A 16033-nucleotide genomic window follows, 5' to 3' on the forward strand; every position below is an offset into this window, starting at 1 on the left:
GCTGTCAGAGCAGCTCACAGATCACTGCACCTGTACATAGCCCATCTGTAAACAGCCCATCTATATACCTACCTCATCCCCATACTGTATTTATTTATTTATCTTGCTCCTTTGCACCCAAGTATCTCTACTTGCACATTCATCTTCTGCCGATCTACCATTCCAGTGTTTAATTGCTATATTGTAATTACTTCGCCACCATGGCCTATTTATTTCCTTAACTTTCCTCATTTGCACTCACTGTATATAGACTTTTTGTTTTCTTCTGTATTATTGACTGTATGTTTTGTTTATTCCATGTGTAACTCTGTGTTGTTGTATGTGTCGAATTGCTATGCTTTATCTTGGCCAGGTCGCAGTTGCAAATGAGAACTTGTTCTCAACTAGCCTACCTGGTTAAATAAAGGGGAAATAAATAAAATGAAATAATACACTGAGTCTACAAAACATTAAGAACTCCTGCTCTTTCCATGACATAGACTGACCAGGTGTATCCGGGTGAAAGCTATGATCCCTTATTGATGTCACTTGTTAAGTCCACTTCAAACAGTGTAGATGAAGGGAAGGAGACAGGCTAGAGAAGGATTGTTAAGCCTTGAGACATTTGAGACATGGATTGTGTATGTGTGCCATTCAGAAGGTGAATGGGCAAGACAAAATATTTAACTGCTTCTGAACGGGGAATGGTAGAGGGTGCCCAGGTGCACCGGTTTGTGTCAAGAACTGCAACTCTGCTGGATTTTTTTGTGCTCAACAGTTTCCCGTGTGTATCAAGAATGGTCCACCCCCCAAAGGACATCCAGCCAACATCCAGACACAACTGTGGGAAGCATTGGATTCAACATGGACCAGCCTCCCTGCGGAACGCTTTAGCCACCTTGTAGAGTCCATGCCCCGACCAATTGAGGCTGTTCTGAGCGTTCCTAATGTGTTGTATAACCAGATCTCTGGTTAGGCATACTGTCACACAGTCCCATATGTTTTAATCACCTGATTTGGGACTCTACAGATGAGAGTGAGCCTTTTTCTATTTTGCATATGTGGGCAGGCAGAGAGAATGTGCTGCCTCGGAAAGTGTTGATGTGTGCACAGAAAACTGGAAAAACCTGATCTGGTACTTGAGAGCAGGATAATAGACTTGTGGTGTCAATAGGGGCTTCCAAATAAAGACTAGAAGATCCCCCGCCCTGCTCGCACCCACACCGATTCCTCATCTCAATAGTTGTAGTAAATAGAGAGAAAATAGCAGTTATCGAGACGTTGCACGATGTCACCCAGCTCATTTACAATACCATTTTTTGAAAAAACCTCTGGAAAAAACAAGTCTTTCATCAAATACTGCATGCTGCCATGCTTTTCCATTGTTTTTCTAAAGGGTGCATAGTACATGTCATACAGACATGTGACTTTTGGGAAATAGTCATTTATTTGCAGAGTTCAATGTAAAACACAGTCAAATTGTGCCCCCTTTGAGGTGAATGAGCCCTTTCAAATCTGAACTTGAAGGTTCCACTTCACTGCTGTGTTACCTCGTGCTCTCTCTCTAATTCCTCAATGTGTGTCAAAGTAATCTTTCATTTTTCGAATGTTTTATTGAAGGATTACAAAGTCATATTTTATTTGGCCTGTTAGCGTGTCGCTACTATGCAAATGTGTTATCTGTGGTTTCTGGGCCCATTTCCTTATTGTTCTGTTGCTTGAAAACCACAAGGTCAAAGTACTTAGATTTTCCCATTCTCTGTAAAACCATAAATACCGATTCTGTTCCTGTCACTCAAGCAGCAAAGCCACACAACCACAGCTATGAAAACAGAAACAGCTACTGTACTTAGATCATGTACATTGACTCTGTACCGGTACCCCCTGTCTATTGCCTCGCTACTGTTATTTTACTGCGACTTTTTAATTATATGTTATCTACATTTTTTACTTATCTATTTTGTTTTTTAACTTAACACGTATTTATCTTAAAATTGCATTGCTGGTTAAGGGCTTGTAAGTAGGCAATTAACCTTAAGGTATACACAAATTTGGCGCATGTGACAAATAGAATTTGATTTGATATTCAACACCTAGCGCTACGTATTTCTGTTGCTTAATTTCCTTACACACCCCACATGCACACCGAGACACACTGAACAACACGCCAACACCTTTTCCCAATTCGTTTTTTAATAGACAGCGCTCAATCGCCCAACTGATAAAGAGTAAACATATGTTCAATTTGCATAAACCTAATACATTTACATGATAGAGATGCTCTCCAAGACTTGACAGGAGGTGATGAGATAATAAGGAAGTAACAGGCGGGGCAAATGTCTCTCTCTCTCTCTCTCTCTCTCTCTCTCTCTCTCGCTCTCTCTCTCTCTCTCTCTCTCTCTCTCTCTCTCTCTCTCTTTCTGTGTGGTTGTTTCAAGCAGAAAAAAACGAGAAGTAACAATAAAACAAGTTGCAGACAGCCATGATATGAGATCAGAGGTGACCGAGAGGAGGACGTGTGAGAAAATGAAAAGTCAACACTGGTGGAATTAAGCAAATAAAGGATCGGTGTAGGATAATCAGGGCACGAAGATAACCTAGGAGGGCCAAGATACTGGTGCTTTTAGTTGATAATAATTTCAATAGAAAATAGTCATTGGTGTTAGTGCATTTTCAACATTTGTACCGTGCCTTGGCATGGTGTGGTCTTCATCACTAGCAATGGGATTATCTCACGTTATAATGTGCCTCTGTGTGGCAGGAGTGTGGGTGAGTCATTTTCACTTTGCTTCTTGTGTCACTTGAATAGTCCAGGCCTCTGTGGTTTGACGTATGCTAGTGGTTTGATAGTTTTTAAAACTTTGTCTGCTTGAAAAAAGTTTGTTAAGGTCAGAAAATATGCCTATATCAATTAAAGCTTAAATGAAAAGGCAACAACACTTGAATCAGTACAGTGCACATGAATAAAAATAAACAATTATTGAGTTGTAATTCAAATTTTTCCCCTGAAGTGACTGAATTCAAATGGAATTGACTCTAACAGGTGTACTGTTAAATATAGATATTGTACAGTAACATTTTATGACTGACTTTGTTAAAAGCAGCAAACAAATATATTTGTTATACAAAGAAATTCAATACGAATTTGCTTCTACACAGGCAGCCCAATTCTGATCTTTTGCCACTAATTAGTCTTATTGACCAATCTGATCAGATCAATAATTGGGCAAAATGTCAGAATTGGGCTGCTTGTGAAACACAGCCTAAGGAGACATACCTTTAATGCATCTTGCTGTAGAATACAACCATCATACACCATCATACACTTTCTTCAATGTTCCTAACGCTTTAAAGGGGCAGTGCAGTCAAAAACGTGATTTTCCTTTTATTATGATATTTACACACTATTATGAGGTCGAAATAACACTCTGTGAAAGCTTTAAAAATATATTTTAAAAATGCCTGGAATTTCAACCTGTTTCCGGTGGGAGGGAGTTTTTGGACCACAGCATGACATCACAATCTGATCAAATTATTCTGACCAATGACCAGTCATCCTATATTTGCATATGTATCCTCCTAATTTGAAGGGGTACGCGAGGTAGGCTCTAGTCCAGAGTCTAGATTATCCTATCCGCCAATCAGGGCTGTATATGTAAATATATTTACATTTGTATCACACGATCAGGCTGAGCATTTCAATGGCAAAAGGAGGCACAGGGAAATAAATAATACAATTTTTTATATTTTGAGTTATTCTCATGAAATAAACACACATAGTGATTTATTGGACATGCAGTGGTGGCATTAAACATTGTTAGCTACTGATGGTTAGCCATAACTGGTTTTGCAAGTTTACATTGGAATTAGGAATAGGCCAATTTGAATGGTCAATTGAATTATAACACAGTCGCATGTAATTAAGGCTGAATAAGATCCCCTTAGATAGCGTGAGTTATTTTTGGACCTCTGAGGTTTGTGTCACAATTTGGGGAAATACACAATCATTTCCAGAGAACTGATGTTGTAAACGATAGACTCCTCTGTCCTGCATATATTGTACAAATACTGTACAGTTGTTCTTTGGTTCCCCATGATACTGTATACTAGTAAGACACTAATCAACATAGCCTACTACACTGCCTTATACAAGTACTATAAGTAGTAGGAGAGACTAATAAGGTGAAAGCAAACACATACAAGCTGACATTGCGTGAATATGCTTGTTACACAAGGCTGAAAACCACAAGCGAATCGTTTGGGCAAATGTCTATTGGTCACTATTGGTGAAGTATAGAAACATGTATGCTAACAGTTTGGGATTTCGAGAAGGGAGGGAGGGCCATTTCAGATAATTCACATGGCTTGATTTACAACGTTCGGGTAATGGAGAAGAGAAAAGCAGAAATGACAACAGCTGTATGAAATGTAAAAGCAGGAAGGCGGAGCAGAGGGAGTGTGAGAGCACACTTTGGAGAATCAGTCAGATGTGTAGTTCATTTGACAGCTGTTATAACCCACCTACTAAATATAGTTATACTGAAGCTATGTTAGTGTGTGTGTGTGTGTGTGTGTGTGTGTGTGTGTGTGTGTGTGTGTGTGTGTGTGTGTCTTGCCACCAGTGTCCCATCTTTTTGTATGTTCTTCTAACATAGCTGTAATTCTGCTTTCAGTGTCAATCTACTACACCTTCAATCCCATCTTCAACCCTTAAACCAAGTAAGTGTTCAATCTCATACCCTGCATCATTTGACGGGTGATTGTGTTATGCTTTAACGTCGTGTACATGATATTTGAGTTATATTACATGTCATAGCGAGGGCCCTGTGTTTTTGGTTAACATGAATTGGATTTGACCCTATATTTAAAGCTTTTCCCATCAAACGGTCCCCTTTTCACTTTAAGTCAGATGCTCCAGCACCATCTTCGGACATTGCTTGAATTTTTTTTTTTGTGGGGGGGGGATTCAAAAGAAAGAAAGATTCAAATATAGGCCATGTGAGATGATCAAAACAAAGCACAGGGCCCAAGTCATAGCAGATGAGACTAAGTCCTTTTTGTTGTTGTTGTTGGAGAACAATGATATTGCAAAACATTTTACTGACTGAATTGTTCTGTTTTGTGTCTCAGCTCTCACGGCGGTAACACGTGTCACTGTGATAGGGCAAAATGAGAGCAGTATAACTCTGGAGTGGACGAAGACTCCGGGGTACACGTATGAACTGAAGTTCCAAAATGGGACATCATTGATAAACACCACTGAAAGAAATCAGATGCAAGAGACACAGACAGTCTCCTCTCTCACTGCTGGGACAGATTACAACTTCACTCTCTTCAGTGTTAATGGGAGTGACAGGAGCAATGGATTTAACTTTACAGCTGATACTGGTAGGTGGACATTGGATACATTTTCAGCTATTAATATAGGTCTTTAAGCTGTTCATACATGAAAGTATACAGTGAAATAATTTGCATACTGGTTTAAGGAAATACAACTGACCTTTTTAAAAAATAAAAATAAAAACGTTTTGTGTCTCAGCTCCTGTCAATGTAGATCATGTCAACGTGACAGGGCATAATGATACCAGTATAACTCTGCGTTGGAACAAACCGGAGAATGGCGTTGGGCTGTTATTGGCTGCGGTTCCGTGATAGAGTACATGCATGCTTCTGTCATATTTGATTTGCCACTCTGCTTCCCCCCCAGCTCCCATCAACGTAGCTCAGGTCAATGTAACAGGGCAAGAGGAGACTAATGTAACTCTGCAGTGGAACAAAGTGAATGGGAACAGGATCACTTATAAGCTGCAGTTCAGTGATGGGACTAATACTACCATCCCTGTATCTGATGTGGATGGATCGGTGACATACACAGTCTCACCTCTCAATGCTGGGACAAAAAACAAGTTCTGTCTCTTCACTGTGTTCAAAGTAGTACCAAGCAAGGGATACAATTTCTCCGCAATCACCCGTGAGTCTCTTGAGAATTGGATTCTGTGTCATTTCTTGCATCCTTAAATGCCTCTCAATGCCTGTCAATGTGTGCACTCATGACTGTAAGTCGCTTCGGATGAACGTGTCTGCTAAATGGCATATAATATCTTGCTTATGATGTCTTAAGATAATATTACATCTACACATTCTAAAATCTACAAAGTGAGTGACATGAGTTGTGAATGCATTGTAAATATACTTTGAGAGTGCATTGTAAATACATTGTGAATGCATTAATTGTCATTGTCATCTTGCTGTCTTTCTATCTTAGGTCCCCTCGGTGTAGGTGATGTCAATGTGACAGGGCAAAATGAGACCAGTATAACTTTGCAGTGGAGCAAAGTGAATGGAACAGATATCACTTATGAGCTGCTGAACACCTCTCGGACGAATACTATCAACCCTGCATCTGATGAAAATGGAACAGTGACACACGTGGTTTCACCTCTCACTGCTGGGGAAAAATATACGTTCATTCTCTTCTCTGTGTTTCAAGGTGTCAAGAGTACTGTTGGAAGTCAATTGTCTGCAGTCACTGGTAAGTTTATTTCTTTTTAGAAATGGGGGGGGGATACTAGATTGTCTTTCAGTATTTTCATGGATCACTCTTGAGTGAGATACATTAAATACTGATATATCTATAGCCTTAAAAAAATCATATATATATATATATATATATATGGTTTGTCTTCTCAGAAATATTGTTTTTAAATTTTAACATTTTAGATTTGGATTCATGCTTTTTAACTCTGGAATCTTCTGATGCTGAATAGTTATTGGGGTTATTTAAAGATCAGACATGTACAGTCATGGCAGTCATTTTTGAAGCGATGCATTGACTGTGTTGATTGGTTATGTTTCTTCTCTCTGTATTAGCTCCCTTTAATGTCGAGGCTGTCACTGTAATAGAGACACATCGAAATGAGACCTGTGTAACTCTGGAGTGGAAGAAGCCGGCGAAAGGAGTCTCTAGTTATGTGCTGCATTTCGACGATGTGGAAAATAAAAGCATTCCTAATGCAGGAGAAACAGTGACACATCAAGTTTCAACTCTCAAGTCTGGGAAAAGATATGCCTTCACCCTCTTCACTGTGTTTGAAGGCATCAAGAGCAGTGGAAAAAGCGACTTCACAGTAACAAGTAAATTAGCTTTTTTTAACCTTGATTCCCAATTAGAATCATCTCACAGTTCTTACCCTAAAATTGTCCAGTCAGTTGTTTTATGTGGCTACGGTGAAAGTTCGCTCTTCAAGTCGGTCCCACTTTATTTGGATAGTCCAGATGGTCTAGAGTTTCATATACTATGGAGAAGGGTTGAGTCGAAAACTCAGCAGAAGTGTTGCCTGAATAACACAGTCATTTGACACGTAAAAACCTAATTCAAACCTTAAATGTGAACGCTATCAACAGAAGTCCCTTGCTTTTCCCTGCAGAGATGTATTGCTCTGCTTTATCCTGGGAGGTCACCAGCTCATCCATTCAGACTGTGCTCCTGTCCGAGATCGTCTCCAATGGAGAAGCCAATAATGGCAGTCAGACTCACGTCGTCCCTAACATTAATGGCAATCTGTCATTCACTTTCCTTTACCCTGGGGCAAAGTACACACTGACTCTTTGGTTTGAAAAGGATTCTAAAAAACTTCCCTTGTGTGAACAGGTGGAGACTGTGGGTGAGTCAGTCTCTTACTTTGTCAAAGTGACTTATTGTGTTTAGTCCACTTTCCCACTAAATATATTAGTAGTCTAGCATTGATGTATTATGGTACACCTGTAGGATAGTGACTTTAGCAGGGAGTCAAGGTGACATCTTCCTTCTTTTGTTTTAATCAGTTCCCCCAGCCCTGATAAGACCGAGATGTGAATATTTGTCCAGTGGCTACGCTTTCTCTCTGGCCTGGGATGTGCCGGAGGGAATATGGACCAGTGTGGAGGTGAATGTGACTGGGAAAAGCCCTCAGAGGGTGGAGGGAGAGCGGGTGATGAAGGTGGACATCGATGGGGTTCAACCTGCCCAGACCTATCGAGTGTCTTTGGCCTCAATCTCTGGGCGTCGGATAAGTAAGGCTGTCTCTTTCAGCTGTAATACAGATCCAAGAGGTGAGTGAGCCTAGCATTTATATTGAAGCATTTCATGTTAAAAGGTACAATGATTGGTCAATGATACTTGTATTACCACCGATAACAGCATCGACACACAGCATGATGTGATATAGCTGCCATGCCTTCTTCTGGCGGAAAACCATGGGATCTCACCCGCTTCCTGTATTCAAAATGGAGAGCTTTTACATCTTGTTTTATATGATCTTTTGATACTAAAAGTGTGTTGCTCATTTGCTCAGATTACTCTTACATGTTTAGAAGTAAACCTATAACCCATTTATTAACATGTCATGCCCTATGCGCTCATACTAAAGCCCAGGTTTCTTCCCTATAGGGGTCATTGCAGGGTCAGTCATGGCTGTGCTGCTACTCTGCCTCCTGGTTTGTCTGGCTTTCTTCATATGGCGTCGGAAGCCAGAAATATTTAGGTCTGTGCGGCTGCCTTCACAATGACGTTAGATAAGGAAACCATGTGGACTCAATAATCAATGCTTTTCTTTTCCCGTTTCCAATAGCCGGCCCAAGTTGTTGTTTGTGGAATCCAAACTAACCAGCAATAAATTCAAGTATGTACAGTATAAGAGTTCATTTTCAGTATTTAAGAGTCAGACTTAGCCTTAAACTCCAACACTTTAGCGACTATGCGCAGCAAAGTCAAAAAGACATGTATTAGACCCCACAGCTGTTAATAACAGTAACTACTTTGGAATATTCAACTGAGAACTTACTATCTTCCCTTTTTTCCCCAGAGCTATTCCCACGGGGAAGTTTTCAGACCACTTTCACACAATGAGCGCTGACACAAACAGAGGATTCAGTGAGGAGTATGAGGTAGCGATAAGGATAACGTGCTCGCTCTGTTTGTTTCCATCATGGTGTTGGCAATGCAAAGTGGTTGGGCGATTGTCCAACGTTGCGTTCCCTACCGTATTAGAATGTATTTTTTTCTTTTGTCGTCTTGTAATCCATCTTGTTTGTCTGCGCATAAAACTTTAGCGGACCCTTCTGAATATGTAAACATCCATTTGTTTTACTTTACTTTATGCACGATCTGTGCTTCATATCTCTATGCAGGACTTCATCCCTGTTGGCACAGAGCAGACTCAAAAAGCAGCCATTCTGGAGGAGAACAAGAACAAGAACCGCTTCACCAATGTACTGCCATGTAAGTGTACTCTGGCTGCCATTTCTACAGTACACATCATGTGAAAAACATACCGTTGTTGAATTGACATCACCACTTTTTATTGCAATAGTTGAACTTTGTGTCAGCCAATCGACTAAGTATAATAGGGTGGATAAGATATGCCTCAGATTCCAGGCAGAGTTTTGGCTTAATCACCCCACCTGCAGATTTGATACAATTTAAGGTTATAGTTTTAATAGTTTTTAATCCCCAAAGTGAAGTTGTTAAATCATCAAGCATTTTAAATTCTCTCTCTCTCTCTCTCTCTCTCTCCCTCTCTCTCTCTAGATGACTGGTGTCGGGTGAAGCTAACCACCCTAAACCACAACATGAGCTCTGACTACGTAAATGCCAATTACATGCCGGTACGTACAGCAGCATATCAGTCATGGATTTCCTAATACAGAGCAATGTCCATATCAGCCCTAGATATCCTATACAGCTATTCTTACTGTGACTGCAGTAACTAGGTCAGTACTAGAATGATCTACTATGTTGATCTCAACATTGATAGCCTGCTGTAAAAGGCCTACTTACGGGAAAGGGTTGGCTTGAAACATTGCATAACACCAAAGGTCAACTTTCACCAATCTTACAAGTATTTTTCCCGTATATGTTTTCCAATACATCCCCACACAAACCTTTATGTCAGTTATAAAATGGCATCATGTCAAAAATATTCTAGTGTCACGTTACGATATCACTGAATAATATGATGCCTTAGAGGAAGTTCTTGCACCTGTAAATGTTTACACATCTGAGTCATCATGGATTACTCTAAGTCAAATAGGTGTGTTTTCTTAACCCGGGTGCTTTTTGTCTCAGGGCTACGGTAACAGCAGACAGTACATCGCTGCACAAGGTCCCCTGCCCACCACCGTCGACGACTTCTGGAGAATGATCTGGGAGCAAAGGGTAAAGGGTGTGGTCATGGTAACCAACTGCACCGAAGGAGGGAGGGTGAGTCCTGTTGGAGTCCTCCTTAATGTGTTTGCTTTGCATTGTGTGTGTGGAGAATGTGGTGACATCACAGAAAAACCGTGATAGTCATAGAAATAGAATCACTAGAACGGGCAAAGCCCCCCAGAACATGGCAATTTGACGGATTTCATTCTATGTACTGTATTTATATAGAAACAATGACCTACTCTGTCTGTGTCTCCCTAGACTAAATGTGAGCAGTACTGGCCTTTGGACTACACCCCTTGCCTGTACGGAGACCTGTTGGTAACAGTCAGGTCAGAGAAAAGGGAAACCAACTGGACCCTGCGGGAGTTTGTAGTGAAAAGTGTAAGCAAAGTGCTTGTTCTACTTATGAAACCTGGGTCATCATGTTCAGTAGGGCAGACAGTTGCAAAACGTTCTGCTACAAAAAATGAACATCTCTGATCTTATTGGACAAGATCAGGTAGTTCCTTTCGGTAGCACTCTGTTTCAAAATGTTCTCTCCCTTCTGAACACCCCCCTGGACAAGGTTTTCAGTGCATTCTCTGCTTACTACCCGTGTGAATGTCGCCTCTGCATTTAAATAATTCTGTCTTCCAGAGGGACACATCCGAGGAGCGCCCTGTGAAACACTTCCACTTCACGGCCTGGCCAGACCATGGAGTCCCAGAGGGAACGGAGGCTCTGATCCAGTTCAGAGGGCTGGTCAGACAGCACATAGAGAGCCAAGAGAACAGCGGACCCACTGTGGTGCACTGCAGGTAATGTACAGTACCTACAACACCCAGTCATTACTCTACACAGAGAAAAATTCTAAATAGGGATGTGCAATGTGGCAACGCCATTGCGGTGTTCGAAGAATGCACCGTTAACCAACAAGTGAGGTGTGTTTTCAATGACTGGTGGTGACAGTTCAAGTATAGTTTTAGGTGGTCTCTTCATTGAACTGTATTGTTCTGTGCTCTATCTGTAAACGTGTACATTATGATTACATCACTCTCCCTGTCTCTCAGTGCTGGGGTGGGGAGGACGGGCACCATCATTGCTCTGGACGTGATGCTACAACAGCTGGAGAGGGAGAAGGCGGTGGGAATCGCTGCCTTTGTGCACAAGATGAGGCTGAGTCGGCCGCTCATGGTTCAGACCGAGGTAAGGCCTGTGTTAGCTTCATAGAAACGATCACCACATTAACGCTAGGTACTACCCTAAAATATGGACAATATCTATTGATTAGGGTTGGGCGATATCTAGATTGTCATACCGTTTCTGTACCATACTGGGGTATACGGTATTACCGAACGTGCACAAAACAATTTAGGCAACAGTGACCTTGATCCGGAGGGGATTGAATGTCTCTGCTGTAACCTAGAAGCTTGATCTTGACATCTTGACACTTAGCTAGCAAGTTAGCAAACCAAATGCATAGCTGGAGGCCTGAGCTGGATATCATTTATTTGACACATCTTACATTTCTTTGTTATACTTAACTTGTAGTTATAATCAGTGGCGTAACACACAGCTCCGCAGCCCTGCCCTCTTTGGGTTTAATGACTAAAGGGTTGATAAAAAATGAATACATGACTTATGAGGTTCCATTTGTGGCTTATCATGGACATTTACACTCTTTTAGTCGCAGTATGTTTTCCTGCACCAATGCATCATGGATTCTCTGGAGCCCAAAGAGAAGATGATAGAAGAGGCCCTTTATGAGAACTCGGACCTGATCTACGCCAACGCCACAGCACTGAGGGAGTTCCAAGCTGCCAATCCAAAGGCCTGAAGATAAGGCCATGGATTGTCTGCTGTGAGTTTGTTTTATTTTTCCAATCACTTTGGAACATTTTTCAGATGTAAATGGTATACTTGAAAAAGTCTCTTAAGTACAAAATTCTAAACTGATTAAACTTGTAATGCCCCTTACTTAAGCAATAATGCTCAAGGAGGTGTGCTATATGGTCAATATACCACGGCTAAGGGCTGTTCTTAGGCAAGCTGCATCGCACTGGCCATATATCACAAACCCCCGAGGTGCCTTATTGTTATTATAAACTGGTTACCAATGTAATTAGAGCAGCAAAAATAAATGTTTTGTCATACTTGTAGTATACGGTCTGATATACCATGGCTGTCAGGCAATCAGCATTCATGGCTTGAACCACCCAGTTTATAATACACTATTATTCCCAATGGTAGCACATAGTGACTCTTTCCACATTGTCCTATTGAAGCACACAGGCTGATGGAGGATGATGATGAAGTATTTACAGCCACATCCATGTATGATTTGTTTTTACCTTCCAACATAAATTCATGTCAAATTGATAGATTTATGAGATAAAAATATAGAAGTGTTCAGCAGTTATCAAACTATACATGTTAACTAGTTCACTGGTTCGAATCCCTGAACCGACTAGCTGAAAAATCTGTCGATCTGCCCTTGAAAATGGCATTTAACCGTAATTGCTCCTTAAAGTTACTCTGGATAACAGTGTCTGCTAAATTACAAAAATGTAAATGTAACTAGGCAATACATCATTTTGGTTCAGTAGTTATTAGTTTTGAACAGCTTGGGTTAATTGTATTGTTAACAAATGACAAATCATATCAAAAGTAAAGTGAATATTACATTTTGAAAAGCAGATACTTACACTGAACAAAAATATAAATGCAACAGGCAACAATTCCAAAGATGTTACTGAGTTACAGTTCATATAAGGAAATCAGTCAATTGAAAAAAATTCATTAGGTCCTATGGATTTCAAATGACTGGGCAGGGGTGCAGCCAGACCCACCCACTGGGGAGCCAGGCCCAGCCAATCAGAATGGGTTTTTCCCCATAAAAGGCCTTAATTACAGACAGAAATACTCCTCAGACCACGTGTAAACACCCCCCACCCCAGAATTACTGCCAAATTCTGTAAAACAATGTTGGAGGCTGCAAATGGTAGAGAAATTAACATTCAATTATTTGGTAACAGCTCTGGTGGACATTCCTGCCGTTAGCATGCCAATTGCATATTACCTGAAACATCTGTGGCATTGTGTTGTGTGACAAAACTGCCCATTTAAAAGTAGCCTTTTATTAGCCCCAGCACAAGGTGCACCTGTGTAATGATCATGCCTTTTAATCACCTTCTTGATATACCACACCTGTCAGGTGGATGGATTATCTTGACAAAAGAGAAACGCTCACAAAAAGGGATGCAAACAAATTTGTGCACAACATTTGAGAGAAATAAGACTTTTGTGCGTATGGAAAATGTGTAGGATTTCTTTTTCAGCTCATAACTTTACATGTTTAGATTTTTGTTCAATGTAGACTGAATATGTATCCAAATTGAAAGAATGATTTGGTGCAGTGAACAAGTGACTGAATGTTTGTTGTAATCAGTCAATTGAAAACATTAAGATTTGAATCATGAGCCTTTTTGATGATCTGTTTTGAGTTGTGAAAATGTACCATATGTGTGTGAAAATTGCACCAATGTGATTGACTTAAACAAAAAGTTTCATCTTGCTTATTTCTTCTGTATGTTAATAAGATTTTTATTTAAATATTCACATGTACATAATGTTTAAGCATATATTGTATGTAATCATTCACTGGCTATGTTCAGGAGAATTCAGCACACTTCACATTCACCTAGGTACCTTTTTTTTATCATTGTGTTAGAAAATGCTGCTTGTGTCCTCAATAAATGTCAATTTTAGCCTATCAATTTCTAAATTGCAATTCATATTAATTCATGGAAGATTAGATTTTTACTTGACGTTTATTGACAATGTATAAAAACATGTAAATAGATAAACCCAAAGTATTGTCATTTGGTTTTCATGTATCACAAAGCGTGATAAAAAATAAAATAATGTTTGTCAATCCAGTAGCACCTACTTTCACAAACTGTTATAATAAGGGACTGAACCATCCTCCTATTAAACCCAAATGTCAACAACCATTTTATACAAATATTTCCATTGTCCTCAGTCTGAAATGCCGTCATTCCCGGAGGAATGCGAGAAATAAATGCCGATAATGGCAGCTCTGGATTTCTCTGCGTAGCTCGGCACCTCCACCACTGGCACCTGGTGATTCTCGGCCGGGTGCATAGTCTCTAGCACGGTATCGTTGAGCGCAGGCACCGAAAACTTCTTGGCGATGTTATGCAAGACGCAGCAGGCCTTGATGATCTCAGCCTTCTTGTCCAGACTGTTCTGCTGCACGTGGCCCAGATTGGCCAGGCATCTGAAGCGCCTCTTCACCAAGGTGATGGTCCTCTGGAGGACCGAGTGGATCATGCCGTGGGCTGCATTGAACCGCCGATCCGCTTTCTCTTTGGCTGGTGAAACGGTCGTCAGGAGGTGTCTGCTCAACGCATAGCCTTTTCCGGCTTTGTGGGATCAAACCAACAACAAAAAAAAGAGGCAAGTAATGAACATTGGTGAAATCTGCTGAAAACAAATGCATAAAGCGTTCAAGACACAGGGTAAAAACTATTCTTCCAAACGATAAAGATCCTTCCAGTTTACCATGAAATACAGTTCATTGTCAATTAATCTTCCACCCTGATTATCCTAATTTGTTCACAATCACACAAACTTTTATCTAAAAAAAGACTGAGTGACCCACCTAAAGTTAGACCACTGTTTATGGTCTAACTCACTCAGAAATGTTCCAGACCAACGCCAACTTACCTGATTTCAGCTTGTTGATGGTTTAAAACGGATGTTAGTACTGGGCTGAAACAGCCTGCACACTTAACTTAATAGCGCTCCAGGACCCGGAGACCCTTCATAACAGGGGTGGCTAGTGGGTCTGCACAATATTTCTAGTCATAAGAAATGTATAAAACATATTCCTGTGTAGAATTAGCTTACCAATGATCCAATGCGTCCCATGTGCTCCATGCTTTAGTTGCTGGGCAATATCCGACATATCCCATATGGTTTGCTCTGGTGTGCTGCCAACGCAGCAGTTTTCAACACTCATTAAATTCCCTTCACAATCGCATATGACTTGGGTCATGACGGTGTGGTTATCCATTGTGTTCCGAAAAGCTTCCTTGTCGTGATGAGGTGGTCTCACCTTGACATGCATGCATCCCACCAAGCCCATCGAGGTCGGAATACCGCATATTTTCTTGATCTCGTGCGCCACATTTGCTCGTTCCTCACCATTCGCCGGGAAAGTGATAAACTCCCTGACCATACCTGACAACACTTTGGAGACATTGTTGATGACTTCGTGAATCTCCATTTGCTCCATTTGAATCATATCTACGACTTTGGTCGACAAAATACCATTTACGTAATAGTCCAGTGCCACTATTACCATTTCATCGACGGAAGGTCCATTCATTTGCTGGAGCGTGGCTTTCATCCGGAGCCTGACGCAATCCGTGATGAAACTAATGCAAGGTCTAGTTAAACGGAACCTCTCAAATAAATAATCATCATTGTAATCGCCCAAGTAGTTTTTCTGTGGCTCTGGGAAGTTGTTTACCTCGGCCTCTTCGTCGTCCTCGTAGAGTTCTGCTTGAGCAGCTAACCACACAGCGGGAGCAAAAGCCATGTCGAGGCTAGACTAACAGACAAATATTTGCAGAGAAAGAACCCGTGTTGGATACTCGGCATGGAATTAGAACATTCCGGCAAGCTACTTATCTAAATCCTAAACATGTCACATTTCATCCATGTTAAGCTTCAAATACACAAGTTTCTTTGCGCCGAACGATTGTAAACAATGAAAAACGTGGTGGAGGAAGGAAGTACATCTTCATTGGTGGACATGGTCTGTAAAGGGTACACCCAATGGGTACACACCGCCATCTA

The 16033-nt window shown here is 40.9% G+C and overlaps 2 protein-coding genes across 2 annotated transcripts; one reads left to right on the forward strand and one right to left on the reverse strand.

Moving 5' to 3' along the window:
- Positions 1–2430: 2430 nt before the first annotated feature.
- Positions 2431–13919, forward strand: LOC135504866 (receptor-type tyrosine-protein phosphatase H-like). The gene is made up of 18 exons (XM_064923765.1): positions 2431–2748; positions 4653–4698; positions 5110–5367; positions 5687–5950; positions 6245–6511; positions 6850–7113; positions 7407–7643; positions 7804–8070; positions 8408–8501; positions 8589–8639; positions 8823–8904; positions 9148–9238; positions 9548–9624; positions 10085–10219; positions 10427–10549; positions 10805–10965; positions 11218–11353; positions 11835–13919. Exons 1-18 carry the CDS (start codon positions 2677–2679, stop codon positions 11982–11984), a joined length of 2775 nt encoding a protein of 924 aa, XP_064779837.1. The 5' UTR covers positions 2431–2676; the 3' UTR covers positions 11985–13919.
- Positions 13736–15970, reverse strand: si:dkey-197c15.6 (putative nuclease HARBI1). Its single transcript, XM_064923766.1, has 2 exons — positions 15080–15970; positions 13736–14592 (listed from the first exon to the last, which is right to left on the reverse strand). Exons 1-2 carry the CDS (start codon positions 15771–15773, stop codon positions 14186–14188), a joined length of 1101 nt encoding a protein of 366 aa, XP_064779838.1. The 5' UTR covers positions 15774–15970; the 3' UTR covers positions 13736–14185.
- Between the last annotated feature and the right edge of the window lie 63 nt (positions 15971–16033).

This window comes from Oncorhynchus masou, chromosome 18 (genome assembly GCF_036934945.1).
Source record: "Oncorhynchus masou masou isolate Uvic2021 chromosome 18, UVic_Omas_1.1, whole genome shotgun sequence".
NCBI classification, from domain to species: Eukaryota; Metazoa; Chordata; class Actinopteri; order Salmoniformes; family Salmonidae; genus Oncorhynchus; species Oncorhynchus masou.

Bases quoted from the DNA above. Each gene is read 5' to 3' on its own strand.
- LOC135504866 (XM_064923765.1), top strand. From the start codon at position 2,677: ATGGTGTGGTCTTCATCACTAGCAATGGGATTATCTCACGTTATAATG. The intron at 2,749-4,652 runs GTGAGTCATTTT...TTCTGCTTTCAG, and splicing joins TCTGTGTGGCAGGAGTGTGG to TGTCAATCTACTACACCTTC. The intron at 10,966-11,217 runs GTAATGTACAGT...CCTGTCTCTCAG, and splicing joins CCCACTGTGGTGCACTGCAG to TGCTGGGGTGGGGAGGACGG.
- si:dkey-197c15.6 (XM_064923766.1), bottom strand. From the start codon at position 15,773: ATGGCTTTTGCTCCCGCTGTGTGGTTAGCTGCTCAAGCAGAACTCTAC. The intron at 14,593-15,079 runs GTAAGCTAATTC...GATCCCACAAAG, and splicing joins TGGGACGCATTGGATCATTG to CCGGAAAAGGCTATGCGTTG.